We start from the raw sequence: 25,786 nt of genomic DNA on the forward strand, positions 1-25,786 counted from the left end.
CTATTTTTCTACCAAAAGAAAGATATTAGCTCTTTAAGAAGATCCCTCTGGAAAACATTGAAGTTGTAACCATCATTGTTTTTAACCATATATATCGATTTTAGATATATATGGTTATCTAACTGATGATGACTACATGTAATGAAACTGTTCCATCTTTTCTCCCCAAACTTCCCATTTTGTATTAGTTATATGATTTTTTACATTGTTGGGTGGATCAGTTAAAGATTGCTTTTACCCATGAGTTACAGAAAGCCTCAGCAGTCAGTGGCTGAAATAAACAAGTAGTTAAGAGTTAGGCACTTGCAATCACTGGTTCAAACCAGTGTTTCAAAGATGCTAGGGTTGGGGTTCTATGTAATTCTCCTGGGATTTTCCTCATGATTGCAAAACAGTTGCTGCAGCTCCAGCTGTCATGTTCTTGTTCCATCCAGGGAAAAGGAGAAAATGACTATATCAGGAAAGGAAAGTTTTCTGCAAATTCCTGGTCTATATCTCAAGGGCCATAACTGTGTTATATGCCACCCTTAGCTGCAAAAGAAGCTAGGGAATGTGGAATTATTTTTTTAACCAGGCACATTTGATGGCCCCAATAAAAATTGGTGTTTCTTAGTAAGAAAGATGGAAAGAATCAGCTAATTCTGTTATTTTCCCTCATTGTATATTTAAACCTATTTGCTATTTACCAATGATTTTATATACCAAAGCTTTTTCACATCCAAATTCTTTATTTCAATCCAGTTCTTGACAAGATTTTATTATCATAAGTGAGCTGAAGCTGGGATTTCAGAAAGCACCCACAGTAACCTGCCTTGCATCTCCCTAATTTCTGCACTGCCCTGGAATTAGACTCTAAGTGGAAAGAAAGAACCAAGGTGGCCCTCTCCTGGCTCCTGTCCCCAGGCAGAAGCTGTCCCTTTAAAAGAGAGAGGTGGCAGAGATGGCTCATTGCTGCCAGAAAGGGCTTTTGATTGACAGCCAATGTGCTCCCTGGAGGCCTGATGTCATCACCAGTGAGCAACAAGGCATCCAACTGGCAGCTTAACAATGAGTTGTTGCTGTGACCAGGATGGCTCTGTGCAGCATTTGCCCAGCTAGATTTTAAAGTCGGAGGAATTTGTCTTGGGTGGGTGGCTTCCAGTCCATCTAAGGCTACTCAGGGCCTCTCATTCACCTTTAACTTCCAAGCAGGGCTGAGCACTGGGCTTCTCTTCTCCATTCTCTCTATCCTTGGAACTCTGATGTCCTGCCTACAAGACCAGACTTAGGTCAGTGCCCAGGACCGGAGAGCTTGAATAGCTCTATGCACCTCTAGGCTTCCAGGTGCGGACTACAGCCTGGCTCTTACGTGCATATTCTTTCCTCCGCCCCCTACCCCCACTGCCCCGCCAAAGACCTTGACATCATTTTTTTTCTAATTATAACGATTATAGAGGCTCATTGTAAAAAAGAAAGAAAGAAAGAAAACACGGAATAGCATAAAGAATAAAATGAAAACTATGCTTAGCAATGATTACTTTCTTTTCTGGCTTCCCAAATTAAACAAGCAGACAAACAAAAAACAATTATTGCTAACATTTTTCTGTTCTTCTTTTCCAGGGCTTTTTCATTTAAAAATGAATTTTTAATGTAAGTATTTTTCAGTGAGATATGACTTATGTAAACTTACATAAAGCACACAAATTTTAACTCTACAACTGGATTCATTTTTATGTATGTTTGCACCCATGTGCCCCAAGATATAGAACATTTGCAGCACCCCAGCAGGTTCCCAACCGACCTTAATCAACGTTCCCTTTCCCCTTGATCATGACAGACTAGTCTTTCCTATTTTTGAACTTCATAAAAATAGTATATATACAGTTTTAAAATTAAAATGGGTCATAACTGTTACACATCATGTTTTTTCACTTACTATACTATGAATATTTCCCCAGGTCATTGTTCTTTCAGAGCTTATTTGTAAGTACTGTGCATTTTATCATATGATTCTATATCCTTTATTTAAGTTATTCCTCAATTCTTGCACATTTAAGTTATTTGTGAATTTTTGCTATTTTAAATAGTACTATGTGATGAGCATCTTTTTTACACACAGTTTCCGGAGGGTGGGATAGCAACGTAGTTCAGAGCACGGGTTTTAGAGTTAAAGAGATCAGGCTTTGAGCCTCATCCTGTCACCTACCGGCTCCTTGAACTTAAACAACTTACAACACCTCTGCGAATCTCAGTTTCCCCACCTAAAAATAGCCTCAGTAATACGACATGGCATGTCGCTGTAAGGGCGAAATGAGTTAAGTGTAAAGTGCTAGCATATTGTCTGGTGCGGCGTGAACACCCAGTAAATGTTAAGCTGCTCTTATTCATCTTTGTGTTCACTTCTAATTATTTCCTTAGAAGAAATTCCTAGAAGTAGGATTGCTGGATCAAAAAGAGTGCTTGTGTTTAGGATTTTTAAATATAGTCTGCCAAATTGCCCTTCAGGAAAGCCGCACCAGTTCACAGAGCCACCAGCTGTGCCTGGGAGTGCCTTTACCCTCCCTGGAGGATGAGTCCCCTGAGAAGGAAAGAAAGAGGGTGAGAGAGAGAGAGAGAGAGAGAGAAGGGAAGGAAGGAAGGATGGGAGGAAGGAAACAAGGAAGGAAGGAAAGAGAAGGAAAAAAAAGAAAAAAAAGGAAACCTTGCCAATCAGACAAGGAAAAATAACATCCCTTATTATTGTTTTGCTTTCTAGTGAGGCTAAACATTTTATTTTTTCGTAGTGGCCATTTGTTTTGCTTCATTTGGAAATTTGCTTAGTCACATCTTTTGCCATTTTTATCTGTTGGAACATGGGCTGGTGTTCCAATAGCAGAACCACTGCCCAATTCAAGAAGGCTGTTCCATCTGCCATGGGCCACACATTTCCTGTGTTAGGGCTTTGACCTTGATCGCTGTTCCCAAGTTGCCGCCTTGATGGTCTGATTTCATGGTTCCTCTAGGTTTGGGCTTCTGCTTCATTTTTGACAGTGACACCGGAAAGTGACTCCCAATACTGGGAGCCACTTGAAGTCCAAGTGGGTCCTTGGCTTCGAGCAAGAAAGAATTCAGGAGCGAACTGGCAATATAAAGTGGAAGCAAGATTTATTCAGAAACTATAGAAAGTCTACTCCACGGACAGAGCAGAGGCTAGTTTTCCCTGCGGAAGAGAACTGGCTCCATGGTTCCTATTGCTCCTCTATTTAAGCAATTACTTAATTATAGGCTAAACAAGGGAAGGAATATTCATGACATGGGTGGTGTTTTCCTGGAATTAGGGTAACACCTCCTTTTGACGAAATATGGTCAAACAGGAAGTGTCATGGCATCAGTACATGATGAGAGTGAGGGTTTTCTTAGAAACTTTTATGGTAATGAAGTGTATAATGAAGCTGTGAGGTCAAGAGGTGGTAAATTTCTCTACCATCTTGGTTCTAACCAGTTGGAACTTGCCCTGCCTCCATCCTGTTTTGATCAGTGTAGTTCAAAACTTTATTTTGATACTTACTAACTCAGGCCATGCTGCAGCAATGCCCAAAGCAATACCTGCCAGTTCTCTGTCTTGCCAGGACCACTTGCTCTCTGTCTCTTTTTTCCCCATACCTTGCCAGCCAGAGATACGTAGGTATCTACAGCAACTAAGAAATCAGTGTCTCCTTTCTTGTTTAAATAGATTGTTGTTCAACATTTGTTTAGAAGAGAGGTTGGGTGATGCATGAAGGAACAACTCAGAAGGAAGACTTCTTGTGACAAAACTTTGCATCAACTATTACAGGCAATTCAGCCCCAAACTTGCATTACTGGCTTAAAGAAACCAGAGTCCTGTAGTTAAGCACACCCATCTTCCTTAGAAGGTGGTTTAACATCATCTCCCCCTCTCCCAACACTGGAAGTAGTTATTTTTAAAGTATAGTTGACCTTCAAACAACATGGGTTTGAACCGCATGGGTCCATTTATATGCAGAGTTTTTTCAATAAATGTATTGGAAAATTTTTTGGAGATTTGTGACAATTTGAAATAACTCACATATGAACTATGTAGCCTAGAAATTTTCTTAGTTTTCAAAAAAATTTTAAAAAAGTTAGGTATTCATACGTAGATACTAGTCTATTTTATCATTAACTACCATAAAATATACACAAATCTATTACAAAAAGTTAAAATTTATCAAAACTTATGCACACGCTTACAGACCACACATGGTGTCATTTGCAATTGAGAGAAATGTAAACAAACATGAAGATGCAGGATTAAATCATAATTGCATAAAATAAGCTGTAGTACATACTGTACTACTGTAATAATTTTGTAGTCACCTCCTGTTGGTATTGCGGTGAGCTCAAGTGTTGTAAGTATCCGATTAGACACTAATCATCTCCCTGTGAGCAGTTGTCTCTCTAGTAAATTTCGCATAATGGTAAAAAGTGATCTCTCGAGGTTCTCATGTATTTTTCATGGTGTTTAGTGCAATATCATAAACTTTGAATGACACCATGGGACCCATAGGAAGTGCCACCAGTGATGCTACAAGTGCTCCCAAGAAGCACAGAAAAGTCATGACATCATAAGAAAGAGTGGAATTGCTTGGTATGTACTATAGATTGAGGTCTGAAATGGTTGCCTGCCATTTCCGATAGACAATTCATCTTGTAAACAGATGACGGAAACTTACAGTATGATAAATACAGTACAGTATCATAATGTGTTTTCTCTTCCTTATGATTTTCTTAATAACATTTTCTTTTCTTTAGTTTACTCCATTATAAGAATACAGTATATAATACATATAACATACAGAATATGTGCTAATTGACTATTTATGTTATCAGTAAGGCTTTGGGTCAGCAGTAGGCTATGAGTAGTTAAGTTTTGAGGAAATCAAAAGTTATACATGGATTTTCAACTGCACAGGGGTCAGCACCCCCAATTCCCACATTGTTCAAGGTTCAACTGTATTACCTTCAAATACATATAGTAATATCCCTGAGAATGATTCAGGTCCAGATGATTTTCTCCATTTTATTTTATTTCTAAAGTTCTCTTAAAGTCCCAGAGGTGCTTTAACACCTTCTATAGACTGACACTCTTGGCAACTGCCCATCCGACTAGTGCCTTACTGGTTCTGCCTGGACCTTGTAAGGTCTGTATTTCTGAGGTCTTTGGAGGTCATCCCTTGCTAAAGAGGTGCTTATGGAGACAGAGTCATGAGGGAAGTATATTGAAAACCTGGCTGTTTCACAAGAAGATACCATTCCCACTTGTTAAATTGGAGAATTTTTTAAAGAAAAGGCAAGAAAATGAATTATCTATAAATTAACTAAGCATGTCAGAGAATACCTATTAAAGAAGATAAAAAGAAAACCTGGATAAATAAAGACATACACTATATTTGTAGACTGGAAGAAATAGCATTGTAATGGTGTCAATTCATGTAATTCTTACTAAATATTTGAGGGAGAGGAATTAGATAAATTATAAAATTTGCATGGCAGAATAAGGTTCCATGAGTAGCTAGGACAATTATTCTCAAAAATAAGAGCAAAGTTGAGGGATCACACTACCAAATAGTAAGATATATTATAAAGTCATTTGATATTTCAAAGTGCACTATTAATGCAAAAACATAGACAAAGGGGACAAAGAAGAATCCAGAAACAAACCCATGTATGTAGATATTTGGTATGTGTTAGAGTTGGCAACAGTAGTCAGTGGGAAAATGACAGATTATTTTAACGGTGTTGGGAGAAATGGCTCACTGATGAAAAAAATAAAATTCGATCCTATCTCATATTATAGGAAAACAAGCTTCAGATAGTTTCAGAAGCTATAAAACATTTAAAGGCAAATCTTTATGATATTGGGTTAGGAAAACATTTCTTAAATAAGATACCAAAAGCTCAAACCCTAAAGAGAACAACTGATGGTTTTCTCCTCAGTAAATGACATCACAAAGTCAACAAATGATCAACATACTGAGAAAAGATATTTGCCATATATTTGCAACAGCAATCAAATGATTAAAATCTAAATTATGTGAGAAACTCAGCAGTAAATCAGCAAGAAAAAATCTGGCAACCCAATGTGAAAAATAGGCAAACTCACCCTCTGAAAAACTCAATTAGTGAATAAACACATAAAAAGAAGCTCAATTTATTAGTAATTACTGAGTGTCAAATGACCACAGACTTAGTGGCTTAAAAACACACATACACATTTATTATCTCACGGTTTCTGTGGGTTGAGATTCTGGACACAACTTAGCTGGGTCTTCTGCTTCCAGGTCTCTCAGGAGGCTGCAATCAATGTGTCACCCAGGGCTTGGGTCTCATCTGAAGGATCAATGAGGGAAGAATCTGCTTGGTCATAGGTGATGTTCAGTTCCTCAAGGGCCTTTGGACTGAGAGTCTTAGCTCCTAGCTGGCTGTTGGCCAGAGGTTGCCCATGGATCCCCTACAAAGTGGCCACTTGCTTCATCAAAGCATGCAAACTGAGAAGGCAATGGAGAGAGTATATTAGCAATGTGGAAGTCACCATCTTATGGAAGTCACCATCTTATGAGGAATCTCATCATGGAAGTGGCATCCCATATGTTGCGATATTTTATTGGTTAGAAGCAAGTCACAGGTCTCACCCACTCAAGGGGAGGGGATTACATAAGAGCACGACACCAGGAAGCAAGGATCATCTTAGAGTCAGCCCACCACAGAGGGCAACCTAGAGAAGGATATGTTGCTCAGGCTGGTCTCGAACTTCTGGCCTCAAGTCATCCTCCCGCCTTGGCCTCCCAAAGTGCTGGGATTATAGGAGGGAGCCACCATGCCCGGCCTGTGCTGCTGAATTCTACCAAATATTTAAGAAAGAAATAATATTGGTCTTACATAAGATAGAAATAGAGGAGGGAATGTCTCAACTCATTCTATAAAGCCAATATTACTCTGAACACAAGTGAGTGGACTCTCACTCCTGCTATGTCTCATGTACTTCTTTAATCAGTAATGATTGTTTCAAGGATAAAATGAAATCATGGGTGGTAAAGCAGTTTGAAAACTGCCTTTTTTGTAAATCTGGGGAAACTGAGGCCCAAGGGGACCCTAAAGCCATCATTAAAGAAGGGCACATGGCACAGCAAGGAGAGAGAGCCACTCGCTTGGTACCAAGTTGGGATGTGTCTATCAGGGTAGAGATACAGAGATGTGGAGAGATATCCAGCTTTTCTACTGGGGACAATGCCACGTGAAGGTGATTGGAGCCTACCCAGGTGGCATAATTTATTTGGCACCAAAAGGTCTCTTTATGCACACCTTCCATGAATCTTAAGGGCTTGTCACAGTACCTGGAGGGAACGTGTCACTCCTGGAAAAGATATTACAAATAAAGCCCACATGAATCCCAAGAGGCTCCTGGCCAAAGGATGGTGACCTACCAGCCTTTCCTGACATTCCCAGATGCTCAGTTTTTATTAATTAATTATAATATGCATAGGGGATTTGGATGGGGCCACACATTAATCTATGATTCTGTACGAATCCAGTAGCAAAAAGGTCCTATGCTTACCGATTCCTAGGTCAGAGCACGTGGTCCTCCTGGGGCGGAGAATTGTTGGGTACAGGGTGGGAGGTGGGTGGGACAGGTCCTTCACAAGGGCTACTTCTGATGGGGATAGGTCCAAGTGAGACTCTGGATGATGCTGGCTAATATTTATTGAGCTATGTGCCATGTACAGTTCTAATGCTCTACATACTTATCTCTCAGCTACCTTATGAGGTATATTAGTTTCCTTGTTTTACAAATGAGCAAACTAAAGCTCAGAGAGGTGAAGTGACCTGCCCAGTGTTACACAGCTAGTGACTTTTAGAGCCCAAATTTGAACCCATGACTCTCTAACTCAAGGGAGTCAGTCACAAAAGTGGAAGGAATGCCCAGACCAAACCAGACTCAAGAAGATGGGTCAGAGATGGGAGAGCTCTTAGCAATCATCCTATCCCATCCCCCTTCATCCATGTGGGGAGGCTGAGGCTCAGAGGGAGAGAATGGCTTCCCCACGGTCACACCACAAACTTATGGCTGAGCAGACCAGCAGTGGGCTTCTAGACCCCAGCTATCTCCTTCTTTTGGTCTAGGTGGCAGCAAGGGACACATTTAGATGACAGGGTTGCCTGGTGCAGGATAGGGGTGCAGTAGACAAGTTCTGGGTTCTGGAAGGAAGGATCTACCTTTTCCACCCAGCTGGGGCCTCCCTTGGCTCAGGAAAGGAAGCGATGGCTCGGGAAATGGCAGGTGGTTATTCTGGGCAGCCTAGCCTACTTCCCCACTCCCAGGAGACTGTGCAGCAAAGCATGCTCCCGCCCCAGAGGGGTCCCAAGGGGGGCTTCTCCACCTGCTTTCAGTCTGCCACCAATTTATGATTCTGAACTTAATCCATGTTGCTGAATTCACAGAGAACACGAAATTAGTGTGTACACCTGACCCAAGTAACACATTTACACCTTAGTTATTTACTAACCATTGATAGTGACTCCCTTTTAGGTGAAAAATGTACTGAATATTATTTTATTCAAAACAATATGTACTCATGGTTAAAAAAAATTCACACAATAGAGAAGGGCTTAAAACAAAAAAGTTGACTCCCACCTAGGAGTTTTCAACCTTACTTCCCTAAGGAAATCACTGTTAATATTATAGTTTCCATTGTATTGCTCCTGAAGTTTGTGTGCCCAAAGATTTATATTTAAATACCCATATACATATGTATTTTTGAACACAGATGGGATCATACTCATACTGTTCAGACGTTGCTTTTTTAGTTTGTTATATATCTAGGCTATCAGTGCTATACAGATCTACCTTGTTCTTTTTAATCACTATAGAATTCCCCTGTATACTATAGTTTATTTGATGGGCACTTAGCTTATTTTCAATCTCTTGCTCTCTTGCTATTACAAACAATGATGCAAAACATTATTTTTTTCTTTTCTTTTCTTTTCTTTTTTTTTTTTTTTTAAGACTAGAATGTTGTGGCATCAGACTAGCTCACAGCAACCTCAAACTCCTGGGCTCAAGCAATCCTTCTGCCTCAGCCTCCCAAGTAGCTGAGACTACAGGCATGCACCACCATGCCCGGCTAATTTTTCCATTTTTAGTAGAGATGGGGGTTTCACTCTGGCTCAGGCTAGTCTTGAACTCTGGACCTCAAGCGATCCTCCTGCCTTGGCCTCCCAGAGTGCTAGGATTACAGGCATGAGCCACTTTGCCCAGCCTTACAAAACATTCTTGAGTATATTATCTTCGTGCATATGTGCAAGTATATACATAGAATGTAGAATAAATTCCTGGAAGTGAAATTGCTACGTTAAATGGGGAGTTGCTGAGTTGGTGAATGCTAAGTTAAATGGTTTGTGGATTTAAATATTTTGATAGGTACTAACAAATTAATCTCCAAAGTTTCCATCAATTAATATATACTCCCACCAACAATGTGTGACTGTCTCTATTTCCCCATTCCTTCTCCATACAGTTTATTTTCAAACAATTTCTTCTTTGTTAGACTGATGGGTGGAAAATGATGGCTCACTTTTGTTTTAATTGACATTCCGCTAATTGTGAGAAATGCCAAATAACTTTTTGGCATTTAAATGTCCTTTGTATTTCTTTTTCTGTGAATTGCTCATTAAGGTCCTTTTTCCATTTCCAATATAAAAAGGAATGATGGCCTTGTTGTATTGTTTCGTAAGGGCTCTTTATATATTAAGGGAATTCATTTTTTCTTAGCCTTTAAAAAAACTTCCTGTAGTTTTGCAATGTTTTACTATCTGATAGGTCTCGTCATCCTGCCCTACTTTCCCAAACCCCACATTTTCCTGACAATTTTTCCTTATGGACTGTACAATTAACTTGCTTAGTTCCAAAGGTCCTTTTCCAGATTTTTCCATTATTTCTAAAACTTTTGCATCCATTATCCCATTTAGCCTTGAAACCACTGAATGAGGAAGCTGAGATGCAAATGGGATGTAGCTTAGCATTGCCTGAGGCCATACAGGGGGTTCCTCTAGGGCCAGAATCCACCCCTGCTTTGAGGCCCTTGCCTCTTCCTCCACTTTGTGAGCTCGTGTGTGTGTGTGTGTGTGTGTGTGTGTGTGTGAATGTGTGTGAGTGTGTGAATGTGTGTGTGTGTTGGTTGAGGATGGCCTCAGAAGAGCAGTAGTCCTTGCCACAGGGCTGCTACATCCTTGCTTTGGGCAGTCTGCAGAAAAGCCCGACTTCATCCTGCCGTCTTCCTGTCTCCAGCTACCTCCCTCCCTCTCTCCTGTTTCTGCCTCTGCCTCTTCCTTTCCTTGTCTCTTTGTCTCTGTTATGGTGTCCCTTGTTTCTATTCTAGTCTCTGTCTCTTTCCACCCCTTTTTTCTTTCTTTCTCTGTCTCTGTCTCTTGCCCACAGCAGTGGTTTATTGGGGCAGATATCACACTCCCTACCCAGTTCTTGTTTTTCTTTTTCTTTTGAACATAAGGCCCCTCGCCAAATAGTAAGTGAGCGGCTATTGGTGGAAAGTGATGAAGGTGTGCTCCTGCCCCATGGCTTCCCATTAGGTGCTTCCCCGGAGGGAGAACAGGGACTGGAAGTGACTGGAAGGAGGCAGCAGGGGGCAGGGGCTGAGCCCTGCAGTGCTAGCAGGTCTGGCTTTATCCTAGCTCTACCTGATCCTCTGGGTGACCCAGGACAGGCCTCTGCCATTCTGAAGTTTTGGAGGGTCCCCTGACCTGTTATTAATACGTAACTATGCGCAGCTCTTTGCAGGTTTTGAAGTGTAGGTACACCCAGAGTCTCCATAAGAAGGTAGAGCAAGGGCGCTCGACCCATTCTATCAGGCAGGGCATTGGCTTTGTTCAAGGTCACACAAGAAAGTGGTGGCAGATGTACTTAATGACCCTTGCTGTGGATAGGGCCTCACCAGCTTCTAGCCCAGGGGTGGCCCTTCAGAAAGTGCTGATGAGAATTTACTGAAATATGCTGACCACAATGAAGTGATAATAATCGTTAATATAATGAGCACTTGCCATGTGCTGTGCAATGCGTTAGGTGTTTTATATGCACTATCTCACTTAAGTCCCCTCCTTACGCCCCCCCCAAAGCCATTTTATAAGTGAGAAAACTCATGCCTAAGAGAACTATTATAATTACCTAGCTACTAAATGCCAGTGCAATCAAGATGGATGAACGGATGAGTGGATGGATGGATGAGTGGATGGATGGATGGATAGATGAAAGAATACATTAACAGGTAAGTAGTTAGGGGACTTGGAGTTTATAAAAGATCTTAATATTTATATCCCAATCAGCTCTACATCATGTATTAGTCACTTAAAGGCTGAGATTAAGCCGAGAAAATATAAGAATCCCCTCTCAAGCTACCAGGCTACATGGACAAGTTCGCACATAGTCAAGGATACATTCGCACCGATGCAAAGACAAACACACGTGCAGACAAGCACAGAAATCTTACCCCGACAGCCAAATACGGCCAATACAACTCAGTTACATCCACACACAGACCCTGATACACTTAGAGACAAGGCAGGCACAGAGAAGGACACACCATCAATAGAAGACATAAGCACACCATGGAGCCACACAGAAACAGGGACACATGGGTCACGCGCACACAGAGGCAGGACAGGCGCTCTCTTCACTCTGTCTCTCTGTGTGTGTATGTGTGTGTCTCTCACACACACATACACACACATCAGTACATACAAAGGCCAGGATGCATGTCGCACTCAAAGGCAGACTGGACACACTTAACACAAGGACACGTACGTTGCAAGGACATGCTCAGAGACAAGGTTATTGCCTCAAAGACAAGGACACAGATACGCCAGTGTATTCAGAGACATGCACACATAAGCAGAGATGTTACACACACACACACACACACACACACACATCTACCCCAGCAGGCAGAACACAGACAAGATCAGTCCTTCCTTCTTCTGACAAAGCAGCAAACCAGATCCCCTGAGGTTGAGCTACCCTCCAGCCACTTCTCACTTTCTCTAGGGAAAGCCACTCAGCGGGTCTTGCTAACTATGCAAACTTTAAGGGCCACTTCCCTCAGTGCGTCACCTGGGAGAGGGGTGAGGTGAAGAGGGGTCCAGCCGTATGTGCTGTTTCTCTGGATGCTCAGAGCTCAGCAGTGTCTTTGTCCCTCCTCTTCCTTCCCTACCCTCACCCTGTCCAGCGTGTCCTTTTGTCCTGCTCAAGCAATCTCGGGAACATTCTCAGCCCTCTCCTTAGCCTACACTTCATTGCCTCCCACCCAAGTTGCGACCACAGCCTCCCGTCTGGCCTCAGGATCCCTGGTCCCCCCACCTCCTCCACACCACCTTTCCACCCAGGTGTCTTTCTCAGCCGTCTTCCTCTGCTGAGGAAGCAGAAAAACAGTCAAAGGCTTTATGGTTCAAATCATGACTCACCTGCAGAGAAAGGGGAAGGCAACCCTCTGTGTTAACTCAAACCCGTTCCCCCAGGAGCAGTCCCAGATTATTTTAAACTCCAAATATGAGGGCAGTGATTTGATTTATTTACTGATATACATAAGTCAAATGCATTTTAAGAACAAGGTGGACCAAGAACAGGGCCAAGAATAGTGCCAGGTGCATAGGAGGTGCCATTTTCAGCTTAAACGTCACTTCCTCAGGGAAGCCTTCCTTGGTCCCCTCAGCCTGGGTCAGATGCCCCACCCACCCATCGTGGCTGCACACACATGTGCACTGTGAAGTTTATATTATAATGAAACCATTAGATAAGGCTGTAATTAAATAATTATTGGTATAATCATTTAATGTTGCCAAACTATAAACTCCATGAAGGCAGAGACCAGGTCTATCTATCCATTCCCATATTCTCAGAGCTGGGTACAGTAACAGGCACACGGTGGGGCCGTGGACCTTTCCACCTGTAAAGTGGGGGAGGGGCACTAAGGGAACCTGCTTCCTAAGACTGGTGTGTGACTTTATCCATCCAATCAACAACTATTTACTGAGCACCAACTTTTTGCCAGGTACTCTTCTAGGCTCTGAGTAGGGGGAGAAAGAGACAATAAGCAAATAAACAACAAAAAATGTATCTACATATACACATGCACATTCGCACATACATACCCACATACATATATATGTGTGTGCATGTATATATGCACCCCCCCTACACATATAGGGCTACATGGGATGTGTCAGATGGTGATGAGGGCTACAGAGGAAAATAAAGCAGGGTACGGAGGATTTGGCATTTCAGGGAGGGGTTTTTGCTACTTTAAAAAGGGTGGTGAGGGAAGACTTCACAGAGAAAGTGACATTTGAGTAGAGATCCACGGGAGTGAGCCACATAGCTTTCCGGAAGGGAGAGTGTCTCAGGCAGAGGGAACAGCAAGTTCAGGGATTCTAGAGCTGAGCGAGCCGGGGGCGGGGGGTGGGGGGAGGGGTGCTGCAGATGAGGGCAGAGAGGTAGCAGAGCCAAAAGATGTCAGGACCTCCTAGGATTTGGACTTTGACATGAATGAGATGGGAACCATGGGACGGTTTGAGGCAGAGAAGTGGTCAGTTTCTGGATGCGTTTTGGGTATAGAATCGGCAGGAATTGCTGATGGACTGAATGTGGTGTGTGTGAAAGACAGGAGTCAAGGATGACTCCAAGATGTATCGTCTGAACAACTGGAAAAAATGGAGGGAGCGGCCATTTACCAAGACAAGGACGACTGCACCAGGAGTACACTTTACTATTACTCCAGGCTGCTTTCAAGGTCTAGGTCTGGTTCCTGGGTAGGGGGCTGGGCCCAGGAGCACCAACCCTGTGCCAGGCACCATGCTAGGCATTTGACATATAGTGATGGGCAGAATTGTGATCCTTGCCTTTGTATAATCCCCTCCTTTTTGAGTGTGGGCAGAAACTGAACTATAATTAAAGATACCACCACTGTGATGACATTACATTATACATCAAAGGCAGATTATCTGGGTGGGCCTAGTATAATCACATGAGCCCTTTAAAAGAAGAGTTTTCTCAGGCCAGGAAGCAGATGGGAAGTTAGAGAGATTCAAAGGAGGAGAAAGGTTCGACATCCTGATGGCCTTGAAGGTAGAGGGGGCCACGCGCAAGGACCCGAGAGCCACTTCCAGGAGCTGAGGTCGACTGCTGGCTGACAGCCAGCAAGAAAGCGGGGACCTCAGTCCTACAACCACAAGGAACTGAATCCCACCAACAACCTGGATGATCTTGGAAGCAGATTCTTCTCCAGAGCCTGCAGATAAGAGTCCAGTCTGGACAATATCTTGGGAGGTCCTAAGCAGAGAAGCCAGCTCAGGCTGTCCGGCTTTCTGACCTACATACAGAATTGTAAACCAATAGATGAGTGTTGTTTTAAGTCACTTAGTTTGTTATGCAGCAATAGAAAACTACCACCCATGGGATTTTATTGAATCTTTGCAACCATCTCAAATGGAGTGTTCCTGTCCCCATTGCACAGATGAGGAAATAGATCAGTGAGGTAAGGGTTTTGCCCTAGGCCACCCAAAATATAGCACCTGAGACTGAAGCTCTGGGCTTTCTCTTTCTGAGGCCTGAACTCTTTCCATCTCACCAGGCTGCTTCATAAAGAGGGTGTGGGAGCAGCTGGGGCCTCACTAGGTGGGTGGGGATCTTCAGATCCCAGGTCAAGGCCAGGGGGTGCAGGGGTTTCCGATTATGCTGGTCTCTGTTTATCCTGGGGGTTCTGAGTGTCTGAGCCTGTGTGTGAGTCTGAGGGCTGTGGGTCGCTGGGGGTGGATATATGTGAATGTGAGCCTGCCCAAGTGTGTCTCAGTGTCTGTGTGAGTTCCAGGATGTCAGTGCATCAGAATGCATCCATCACTGCGAGTGACCCAGTCTGTGTGGCCCTGTCTGGGTGTGTGTGTGCCACTGAAGTGTGTCTGTGAGCGTCTGGCACTCAGCGCTGAAGGGGTCGTAGGAGGAGGGGGGATTGGGTGTCTGTGTGCTGGTCTGGGATTGTGTGTTCATCTGAGTTTAGGAGTGTCCGTGCGTCTGGACTCTAGGCTGTCTGTGAGTGTGTGTGCCTGTGTGAACTTCTGTGGGTTTTTGTGGGACATGAAGGTCTCCTTATGTGGGAGGCCGGGTGCCAAGGGTGTCCTGCGTGTCACCCTGAGTCTCCGTGTGTGTGAGAGTCTGAGGGTGTGGTTTTCAGTGTGTCTACCTGTGCGGGTCTCTGTGCGAGTCTGTGTGTGTCCGTGGATTTGTCTGTCTGGGAGGGAGGGAGTCTGTGGGTGTATCTGCCCGGGTGCCTGCGGTGCATCTTGCAGAGTGCGTGTAGGTGTGGGTGCCTGTTTGAGCTTCTCTGTGGGTGCATGTGTGAATCCGGGGGTCTCTGTGGGAGGCCGGGTGCCGACGGGCCTGTGCGTGCGTCCCTTCGGAGCGCGCCTGTGTCGCTGGGTGAGGCCTGTCTAGGTCGGGGACTGGACGCCTGTATCCGGGGCGAGTGTGAGGGCTGGGGCGGGGGGTTACGGGCCCCGGACCGGGGCGCAGACAGCCTCACGCGGCGCCTCCCTTCGGGCGCTCACACCTGCCGAGGCTGAGGGCGGTGAGGAGGGGACGCAGCCCGCGCCCTCCGGGCTCCCACGCCCCGCCGGCGGCGCCCCCTCCCCCGGGCGGCGCCCATTGGCTGCGGCCTGTCGCTCCGAGCCCGCCCCGCGCGGCCGGCGGGGGGCGCCGCGGGCCAGAGCGCGCTGCGCCGCCGCCGCCGCCGCCGCCGCCACAGCTGCCGCCGCCGGGAGCACAGCGCGCCTCGGGCTCCGCGCGCCGCCAGCTCCCGGACCGCCAGCCGCCGCCGCCCGCCGCCCGCCTGTCGGCCCTGCCGCACCCGCCAGCCCCGCCGCGGAGCCCCGGCCCGGCTCCGGGCCGCCGCCACCACGCCGCGCGCCGTACTCCGCGTCAAGAATGGGGCGGCCAAGCTGCCCAAGCCGCCCGCCGCCGCCGCCGCTGCCGCGGCCGAGGCGCCGGGCGCCGGCGCGGGCATGGAGCGCTCGCAGAGCCGCCTCAGCCTGTCCGCCTCCTTCGAGGCGCTCGCCATCTACTTCCCGTGCATGAACTCCTTCGACGACGAGGACGCGGGTGAGCGCGCGGCCCGCCCCCCGACCCCGGGGGGTGTCCTGGGATCCCGGTCAGGAGGCCCCCTTCCCGACCCGGTGCGCCCTTAGAGGTGGCCAGTCTCTCCTCCCCACCCCCGCCCCGCTCAGGGAGGCGCCCCCAGGGTCTCCTTCCCCAGCCACGGACCCCAGGGTCTCTAGGATGCGCTCTCTTCTAGCCTTCCCCCAGGGATCCCTAGATCCTCCGCAGGTGGGCCCTTTGGGTCGCCTGGACCCAGCCCTCCCTACTCACTTGGCGCCTACTGGATGCCCTCTGCCTCATCCCTGGATCCTACCTGCCACCCACCCTGAGTCTCCTATATGTGCCCACTCTTCACACCGCGGGGCCTTGGCCGCCTCACCCCTGGGGCTCCGACGCGCCCACCGCCATTGGAGGTGGCGCGCAGACCTTACCTCTCCATCTTTGTCTTGGCTGCATCCAAAGGTTCTCTGCCCAAGACCCCCGCCTGGCGCCTGAGGCCTTAAGCGCCCCCATTTGTCTCTTCTCCCCTTCCCCCACAGGCTGGGGCTCCGGACTCCCGGATCTTATCCGACTGGGGCGGATCGCGGGGAACCGGCCAGGTGACGGCCTTTCCTCCCCGCTCCTCCTGGAGGGAGGTATAGGGCGGCGCCAACTCTACACTTGCGCGCCGGCCGGTGTGTGCCCCTGACCTCAGGTGCTCTTGTCCCTTGAATAGCCCTCCTGGGTGGGCTGAACCCGGCCACCATCCAGCGGCTGAAGCCGCCTCCTCCCGGGCCTGCGCGCAAGCTCAGCCAGAGCCCGAGGGGCGGGAAGGGGTAGGGAAACCTGCTCTTTGGGGCGCTGGGACCAGGCAGAGGGAACATGAGAGTTCCGGATCTGGTTCTGGGGTAGGGGAGTGGATCCAACAGGTGGGGAAGCTAGAGGGTTTGGGTGAGAGTTCCCCAGTGTGCCAGGTTGGGAGTCAGAAGCAGGTTCCAGTCTTCATTCTCTATTTGTTAGCTGTGACCTTGGGCAAGTCATGCCACCCGAAAGCCTTGATTTCCTCATCTGTGAAATGGGGATGACACTGCCTCAGACACAAGGCTCTATATGGTGTGAGGGTGGAGTTCAAAGTGTTTTGTGAGTTGAAAATCTGAGAGTATTTGAATTCAATGAGGGGACAAAGTGGAGAGGAGTGTACATGGTGGGGAGGAGCAAAATGGTTTCATGGCCACTTTCGAGACTGCTGAAAACATGGACTCTCTCTCCCAAAGCATGGATATATATGTATATGTGTGTGTAATGTATATATATGTATGTATATATGTGCACCATCCACAACATTTAGCCTACACTTTTAGGGAGTTCGTGGACCCAGGTTTAGACTTTCTGCCCTTGGGGACCCTTGCCTGGTCCACTTGGCTTTCTAGGTTCTATCATGGGATGGAGCCGTAGGTGATGGTTGCTCACGTCCTGCTCCAGCGGGAGGCAGGTGGGGAAGAGGAGAGAAGGCTGTCCTGGGGCATTTGTTGGCCAGTGAATGAATGAGGGTGGGTGAGGCAGACCCCTAGCAGACTTGTCTCGCTGTTGCCCTGGAGGTAGGGGTGGGGGTAAAGATGGTTACTAGAGAGCCATTTTACAGAAAAAATAACTGAGGCTCAGGATTAACCTGCCGCTTGATGTAGCTGAGGGAGGTTGTGTTGTTACTCTGGACAAGGCAAGGTGAGGAGGAGTGGGGTGGGGCAGTCCCTAACACAGTGGCCTCAACTGGAGCAAAATCAGAGAGAAGAAATCAGGCTACCTAAGGGTCTCAGGGAGGGAGCAGCTGCAGAGAGGGACCTGGGACAGGACACCGCAGCAGCCTAAATGAGCTGGCCCCATCCCTCACGTGATGGCTGAATACTCTCTTGAAGTTCAGGGGGCCACTTGGGTCTCAAGAGCCAGGCTAGGCAGGAGCATGGGTTTGTAGGAGTATGGGAGGCAGGGACGGTTTGGTTTTACTCCAAAGCCATGCTCCGTGTCATGGGTCAGACACTTGATTACTGCAGGCTGCAGGTGACTTGCTCTGGTTTCACTTAAGTCAGAACAGACAACTTTATGTAATATTAGCAATATTTGTAAAGGTCCACCTGATTTTTTTTTTCCTAGTGGATTTCTTGAAATTCTTGTGTTTCACTTGGCAGGGCCCTAGAAATTATCTTGTCCAGCCCCCTTTTTGACACCAATTGGATGGGAGGGTGTGTGTATTTATGTGAGCCTGGGTGCATGTGTGTGACTGAAGCCCTGGGTGGGGGTGGGGGGTATACATGTGTATCTATAACCCAAGGTTATCCAGTGAGGCAAACACAGAGCTGAGACTAAAATCAGTTTCCAGTTTTCTTTCCAGTAAACCAGTAGCCCTCCCTCTGAAAGGATTTTTTAAAAAGCCAGATCTCACTCTGTAGAAAATGGTTCCCAGGTGAGGAGGCCTCAGGGAGCGGCTGGCAGCCCAGAGTTAGTTTGGGCTTCTTCTGCTCACTGCTCTTCTTGAGGGATGCTTTGAGTTTGGGAGGGGGAGGGGGGAATGAACTTTGATTTCCGGAATGAATGTCTGGTGAGAGTCGGAAGTAGGGAACGTTGTCTTGGTGTTTTAATTTCTCTTGTTCTTAAAGTCATTAATCTTTTCCTAAAAGAAGCCTTTTGGATTTATTATTTTAGAACAGCACTGTGCTGAACTAATTTCTAAAAGCAGTTGGAATGGTCTCTCCGATACTGGCCAGAGACTCCTTCGGCAGGAGGCTGTCAGCAGACTGGGCTCCACCTACCTCTTCCCCCTCTCTCCCCAGCCCTCTTAATGCCTGTCTGTCCCTGATGGCTCAGAAGTGTGTCCTTGACAGGCCTCTGGCTCATCTACGAGCCTCCTCTTTGTTGCTGCTTCCAACTCATGTCGAATGCATCTTTTTCCTCCACCAGATTGAGCCAGAGCCATCTTCAGGGCTTATGTGTCATCCTTCAGCTAGTTTCCTGAGAAATGGTGTGAAGAGGAGACTTTTTTTCATTAGCTTAACTGGGGCAGAGCAGGTTCCTGCTTTGGGCTTGGGATCCTTGGCCATTGGGGTGGGCAAAGGAAGCTGCCCTTTCTTCCCAGCCTTTCTAGCCACCCCCGGGCCCAGGATGCTGGTCATTGCGGGTTCCTGGAATTCCTCTCAAGGGGCACTTTCCCTTGTGTGCTCTGAACTGATTTTTTTATGATTCTTCTTTTGCCCCTTTTCACAATCAGAGAGCCATGCACTTGGGGGCATTTTTGTGTCTGTTGCTCAGCTTTGCTGGCACTGGACTTGTAATTGGGGAGGTTTGGGGTGGGGAGGAGTTAGACATGTGGCCTTAGTTTTCTCATCTGTAGGAGGAAGAAAATAATAACCTGGACTGGATAGGGTGAATGTTTTTAAAATGATTACCTTCTGCTGAACATATTCCTAGGCACTTTAAATATATTATCTTAACTCATTCCTCGTAGCAACCCTGTAAAACAACCCTGTAAAACTGTTAACATCCCTATTTTCAGATGAGAAAACTGAGGCCCAGACATTAGTAATTCGTTCAAGGTCACTCAGCCAGGAAGTGAGGGAGTTAGGATTTGAACTTGGGCAGTCTGACTCAAGCATCAGTGCTTTCAAGTATTATGCTACTTGTGCTGTGCAAGGGGCTTAGTATAGTACCTGGCACGAGGTAGGCTCAATACATGTTAGCTATGATCTATCTTATTACCAAGTAAGAGTTGTTTCTGAGCATGACTATAAAAAAGAATCTGTGGGTTTGGGGAGGGGAGAAGACTGATTTTCACAATGTTAGCTTTATAATTTCAGTAGGGTAATTGTATTGCATTGTTATAGTTATTAAGGTGGAGCCGGGCCCTCCTTCTTCGAAGTGGCTTAAAGGTGGGGCTTTGGGGGACTTGCATGCCAAACATGCGGGTGGGGAGCATCCTGGCTGCCGTTTCCCTGCACTTCTTGACTGGTTCATTTGCACCAATCTCATCTGCAGTCCCAGCCCTGCCAGGCCGCCTTGGGGCATAGCTGGGGAGCTGGGATGTCTCCAGTTTCCAGCAGATGCCAAAGGGGGTTGTTACATCGGGGTGTGGAATTGAGGATGGTGTTCCTGAGCCTGATTAAGTGGTTTTGGCGTCCAGTTTTCCCCCACCCGCCCAGGAGAAGGGCGGAGAAGCTGGAGCAGCCAGCTCTGATTTGCCCATAGGATGGAAGCTTCGATCCAGCGCAGGGAGGAAGTTGCCATGGCAACACCAGCCGGCTACCGGTCCCTCTCCTAGCAGTTCAGGCCACATCTCTGGGCTGGAAAGCCCTTCATGGTACCACCCTCTTCCACTCAGACCAAATCTGGTGGGCTGGGGTGGGGGCGCATGGTGGATGGGACCCACAAACTAGTACCACACACCCCCCCCCCTTTTTGGACAGAAGGGAAATGGAGGCAGTGGTCTGAGCGCTTCTGGGTTGTGGGGCGGTGATACCCATATCCTGCCAGACAGATCCTGGCAGGGGGAATCAGAGTTCCAATTCTTGTCCCCACCCCCAGGGACCTGGAATGACTGCACTGAAATTCTCCCGTCCCCTCCTTTCCTCCCCATTTATTCCTTTGGCAGAGTTTTCTTTCCCAGGCCAAGTGCTAACTTTTGTCCTTGAAATTTGACCTGAGCTTTTTCTGGGAAACAAAATGTCCTGCTGTCCTACCCTTCTCCCCCAAGATGGTGGGAACAGAATCCTTCAGCCTTACCCAGACTGGCTGGGTACATGAGGGGAGAGGCCTTAGAATATCCTTCATGATCACTTGAAGGAATGAGGTTGAGGCTTTGAAGCTTCCACTCCTACCTGCACCCCCAGGACAGGCCACTGCCTGTCCCCCTTTTTCCCTTCTCCCTCCCCCGTTTACCACTGAGCACTGTGATCTTCTTTATGTTTTGGGAGCTGAGCAGAATTTTTCTAGATTTGGATAACTGAAACATGGTAGAGAATTGAATCAGTTGTTCATAGCTCAGGTTGAGGACTGGGGTGAAAGTGTGGACCTAAACCACTTTATTTTAATCAAATTATCCTGAAAGAATTATCTCAGGAAAATCAGGTGCATGAGGATTCACCCCTTCCCCCATTATACAGATCTGGGCTGCAGATCTGCCCTGATGCTATTAGAGCTCTTTCCTTAAATTCCCTCTCCCTTAGGCACCCCCCACCCCATCCCCAGGCACCCAGACTCCTGGCTCCAGCTTCCTTGGTTTGCAGCTGCCAGAGGCCCACCTGGTTCTTTGGTGGGAGAGGAGAAGGAGGGGCTCATCCACCTTGTTTCCCGTTGAGGATGAAGCTCTGCCTCCCTCCCCACTCAGCCCAAGTGCCGAGTGCCAAGGCCGAGCCAGTTCCAGCTGAAGGCTGAGTGGGGGGAGAGCGTGAATGAGAATGTAAAGAAGCCTTCACCCCCAGCCTGTCTCACAGCCTTTCTTCACGTTGCCTTCTCTACGTCTTTTTATTATGGCTTTAACAACCGTCACTTCAGCATATCTTTTAAACATTGTTGGATAGGCGCCACTTTGGGAGAATGTACTCAAAAGGGTGCAACGTCTCCCCCACTGTAATCCATCCTCCTGTGCCCCAGGGGTCCACAGCAATTCCTCTGTCTTTTTGTAGCGGAAAGGTAACTGGGCTTGGATTTGACCCCACTCTGGCTCTGTGGCCTCAAGCAAGTCCCTTAACCTTCCTGAGCCTCACCTGGAAAAAGGGGATTAATTATTTTTGTCTGAGCATGTCTCAGGATTGTAACAATGAAATGATTGAGGGGCTTGCTTGGCCATGCTCAGTGCTTCCCATGATCTCACTGAATCCTGTAGCAACCTGAAGGGGTAGCTACTGTCGCAGATGTACCCATTTTGCAGATGAGAAAAGCAAGGCAGCTTGGAGCAGTTTAACGACTTTCCCAGGTTATGTGAGGATTCAAGCCCAGGTGTGTTTGACTCTAGGCTGTCTTCTCCCTCTGGGCATGAAGTGAGATCTCGGGTCGGAAAGGGCTATGTAAGCTCCAGGGGCTGTCCTTATGCTGTCAATACAGCTGGTGACAGGGCTGGGGTGCGATGTACCCCACCAGGGTCTACCACCCCACTGTAGCCCCCACCCGCCAGGTGGAGTGCCCTCCTGGCCATCGGTTCCTGGATGGTCCCCATCACAGTGGGTCAGCAGCTGCTGTGGCTGCCTGGCCTCCTTGAAGAATCCAGTTGTCTGCCCTGGCCCCGGGGACCAAGCTATCACCTGCCTCTCCAGACTGATGTAGGCCAGTGCTGGATTATATTTAACGCTGTGCTATTTCCACTTGACAGCTCCAGAGCGCCATCCCCCCCCCCTTTCTCCTTCCTCCCCCCTCCCCTTCTGATTCACTCGGAAACTGAGGAGGCTGATGTCAGCGCCTTATTCTTAGCCCCCGTAATTGTAACTGCATTTAGCAGTGCGCACTTCATTAACAGTTTCTGCGATGGGGGAGTGAGATGACTGTGTGGCTGGGCAGGGACGTGGGTGGGGGTGGGGAGAGGGCAGCTGCTGCCGGGACCCTGGCCAGCTGCCTCCTCTGGATGGACCAACTGGGCTGGTTCCAGGCCTGGCTTTCCAAGACTGGCAGTCTTGGAAGGACCCTTCGAGAGCATCTAGTCCATTTTCCTCGTTAAGCAAGGAAGGAAACTGAGGCTCAGAGAGGCAAAGTGGCTTGCCAAGGTCACATGCTAAGGATCTAGGGCCCTGGCCTCTGAGTCTAGGTTTTCTTTTCTGGTATTTATTCATTCAACTAATATATCATTAGCTGCTCTGCATTAAACAGCATTCTAGGTGCTAGGACTATACCAGGGAACAAGTCAGACGTGGTTTCTGCTCTCATGGAGTTATGTTGTGGGGTTGGGGAGACACAATAAATAGGTGACCAATTAAAAAATAATTTCAGATTGTGTTACGTGGACTGAAAATAAAACAGTGAAGGCATAGGCAATGGCATTAAGTAAGGCAGTCAGGGGAGGCTTACTAAGGAGGTGACATTCAAGTTGAAGCCTAAATGACAAAGAGCCAGCAATGGGAATACGAGCATGGAGAGTGTTCCAGGCAGAGGGAACAGCTGTGCAAAGGCCCTGAGGTCAGTGTGAGTTTGGGTTTTAGGGAACAGAGAGCAGACCAGCGTGGTTAGAGAGAGCAGGTGCTAGGAGACAAAGGTCAGAGAAGTAAGCAGGGGGTAGATCATCTCAGCCTTGTAGGTGATGATAAGAATTATCCAGTGGGGAAACTGAGGTCCAAAGAGGGAAAAGAAAGCCCCCCCCCCCCCGGCTCGGTAAAGCCAGAGAGAGGGCAAGAACTCATGTCTCCCGCATCCCTGTCTTTTATGTTCTGTAGGCACAGATGGCTGTGGCTTTAAATGTGTAACATGGCTTCCTTTCACAGCGTAGCTGGAAGGTACTGTGGAGTCGGGGCTGGGCTCTTTCTGCCCACCCTGCCTGACCCAGCTTGGTTGCCTCTCAGGCTGACAGGTGTGAGAGATTCTGTGGATCTTCCCTGGTGGGACAGAAAGAACATGGCTTTGGCATCCGACAGACCTGAATTTTCATCCTGGCTCTGCCACTTCTAAATTATGTGATCTTGGGCTTCAATGCCCTCATCTGTAAAATGGGGCATAGTAATAGTAAATACTTTAAAGGGTATTGTGAGGGAGAAATGACATAATGCACGGAATGCACCTTGCCCAGAGCCAGACACGTGGGATTTGGGTGTTCTCCGTTATGAGGACTGATGAGCATGTGTTTCATGCTTGGTACACAGTAAGTGCTCAGCCTGTGGTAGCTGCTGCCATTGTCGTGGTTGTTGTCAGTTTTAATGGGTCAGGGCAGGGCCACCAAACTTGAGTGTGCCTGAGAATCATCCAGAGGGCTTGTTAAAACATAGACTGCTGCGCCCCTCCAGAGTTTCTCATTTAGTTTGCAGTGGGACGTGAGAATCTCATTTCTAACGAGTTCCCAGGTGATGCTGATCTGGGAACCCTACTTTGAGAACCACTGGGTCAAAGGAAGAGGCTGGAGAGAAATGAAGGGGTCTTGTCAACGTGGGCTGTCTCCTGGCTCCCTGTGTCTTAGACGCTGGGACATTGGGTACCACATTCAGTCCTGGATATAGTCTTCAGGCCCTCCTGTTTCCATCACATGGGCTCTGATCTAAATGAGTCTCAGCTGCTGCCTGCTTTTGTACTGGGTTTAATGTGCAGGACCCCATAAATCCTCTAGGAAGTCATCTGTATAAATGATAAATGAGTCAAAACGAATAATGCATCAGGCCATAATATCATTTCTTGGGACACTGGACTCAGACAGCTCTGAGAATTCTGAGGATTCAGGTCTAGCGTCTTTTACCAGAGGGAACAGGATGCAGTCCTTTTTCTGCATTGGGGAAAGGCAGGGCTATGTGTTAAAACCAGGAGGTTCATTTGAGGACAAGCCTCTACTGGGAAGAAGTAAATCAAAGGAATCATTGGTGTAAAGGGGCAAAATGCTGGGAAATGGTACCAAGGGAGTTTACCGAGTCAATTTATTTAGACGTTTCTAAGAAAGGGTCGCTGATAGTTTTCTGGGGAAGGTTGGGATCTAGCTCAGGTTGGAGGTGGGGGACAGACCCTATGATGTGATGAGATTCTCACCCAGCCCCATAAAACTCACAGTCTGAAGACTAAGGCACTTAATACTTTCCAGGTGGGACTTATCTTAAACTGATGGGACATGCCCTCTGAGAGGGGTGGCTTGGGATAGCAAACATGAACGGACTTTGGAGGCCCAAAGACATAGGTTTGCATCTCTGCCCCTTACGAGCTGCGTGTCTTGACTGTGATATGTAACCAATCTGGGCCTCAGTCTGTCCTTTGCAAAATGGAGAGGAGAGACACCTTGTGAGAATTGGAGATAATGTATGCACAACACATATCCGAGAAATGGAAGCTGCTGCCTTTCCTGTTGTCGTGGGCTTACTGAAAATGCAGTCTACACACACCCGGGTGGAGGAAGGGTGTGAGTGGGGGAGTGCACGGCTGGGGTCTGGGCTTTAGGCTGTGGTCTGTGTATGTGGGGCTTAGCGTGTGCACAACCGAGCCCGAGAGGCTGCGTTAGGAGTCGGGAAAGGAGGACTCCATTGAGCTGGTGAATCCGTGTCTCCTACAGCTGCTTCTCTTCATCTCTTTGGGCCTCAGTGTCCCCATCTGTAGCATGAGAGTCTGGTGGGCTTGGTTCAGATACAACCACAGTCTCCCAGAGAAGGGAGGACACTTGTCCAGGCCCCCCAAGGAAATGCCTCCCTCCCACCTCAGCTTCCCAGCCCCTCTCCCACAAACCACCATCATCGTCTTTGAAGCTGCCAGTTTTTTCTTATTTTCTTGTTACCAAATTCTTATTAAGCACTTACGGGCACTGTGAGGGTCCCGGAGAAGTCGGCTTACACTAGGCGGTAGAGCCTGGTGGGCGTAACAATACGCGCTCCACAGCCACATAGCCTGGGTTTGAATCCTGGCTCTGTCACTTATTGGCTGTGTAGCCACGAGCTAGTTACTTAATCTCTCTGAGACTGTTTCCTCATCTGTAAAATGGGCTTAGAA

General features: G+C 47.5%; 1 protein-coding gene across 2 annotated transcripts in view; it reads left to right on the forward strand.

Annotated features, from left to right (window-relative positions):
• The first annotated feature begins 16,074 nt into the window (after positions 1-16,074).
• RIMS4 (regulating synaptic membrane exocytosis 4) overlaps positions 16,075-25,786 on the forward strand; it is a 48,998-nt gene continuing 39,286 nt past the window's right edge. The window contains exons 1-2 of one of the 2 annotated variants that reach the window (XM_069496131.1): positions 16,075-16,171; positions 17,090-17,092. In XM_069496131.1, coding sequence (XP_069352232.1) covers positions 16,075-16,171; positions 17,090-17,092 — 100 coding nt within the window. The remainder of the gene's footprint in view (positions 16,172-17,089; positions 17,093-25,786) is intronic. The other variant, XM_069496133.1, reaches the window with a different exon arrangement.

Source organism: Eulemur rufifrons, chromosome 20 (assembly GCF_041146395.1).
Source record: "Eulemur rufifrons isolate Redbay chromosome 20, OSU_ERuf_1, whole genome shotgun sequence".
NCBI classification, from domain to species: domain Eukaryota; kingdom Metazoa; phylum Chordata; class Mammalia; order Primates; family Lemuridae; genus Eulemur; species Eulemur rufifrons.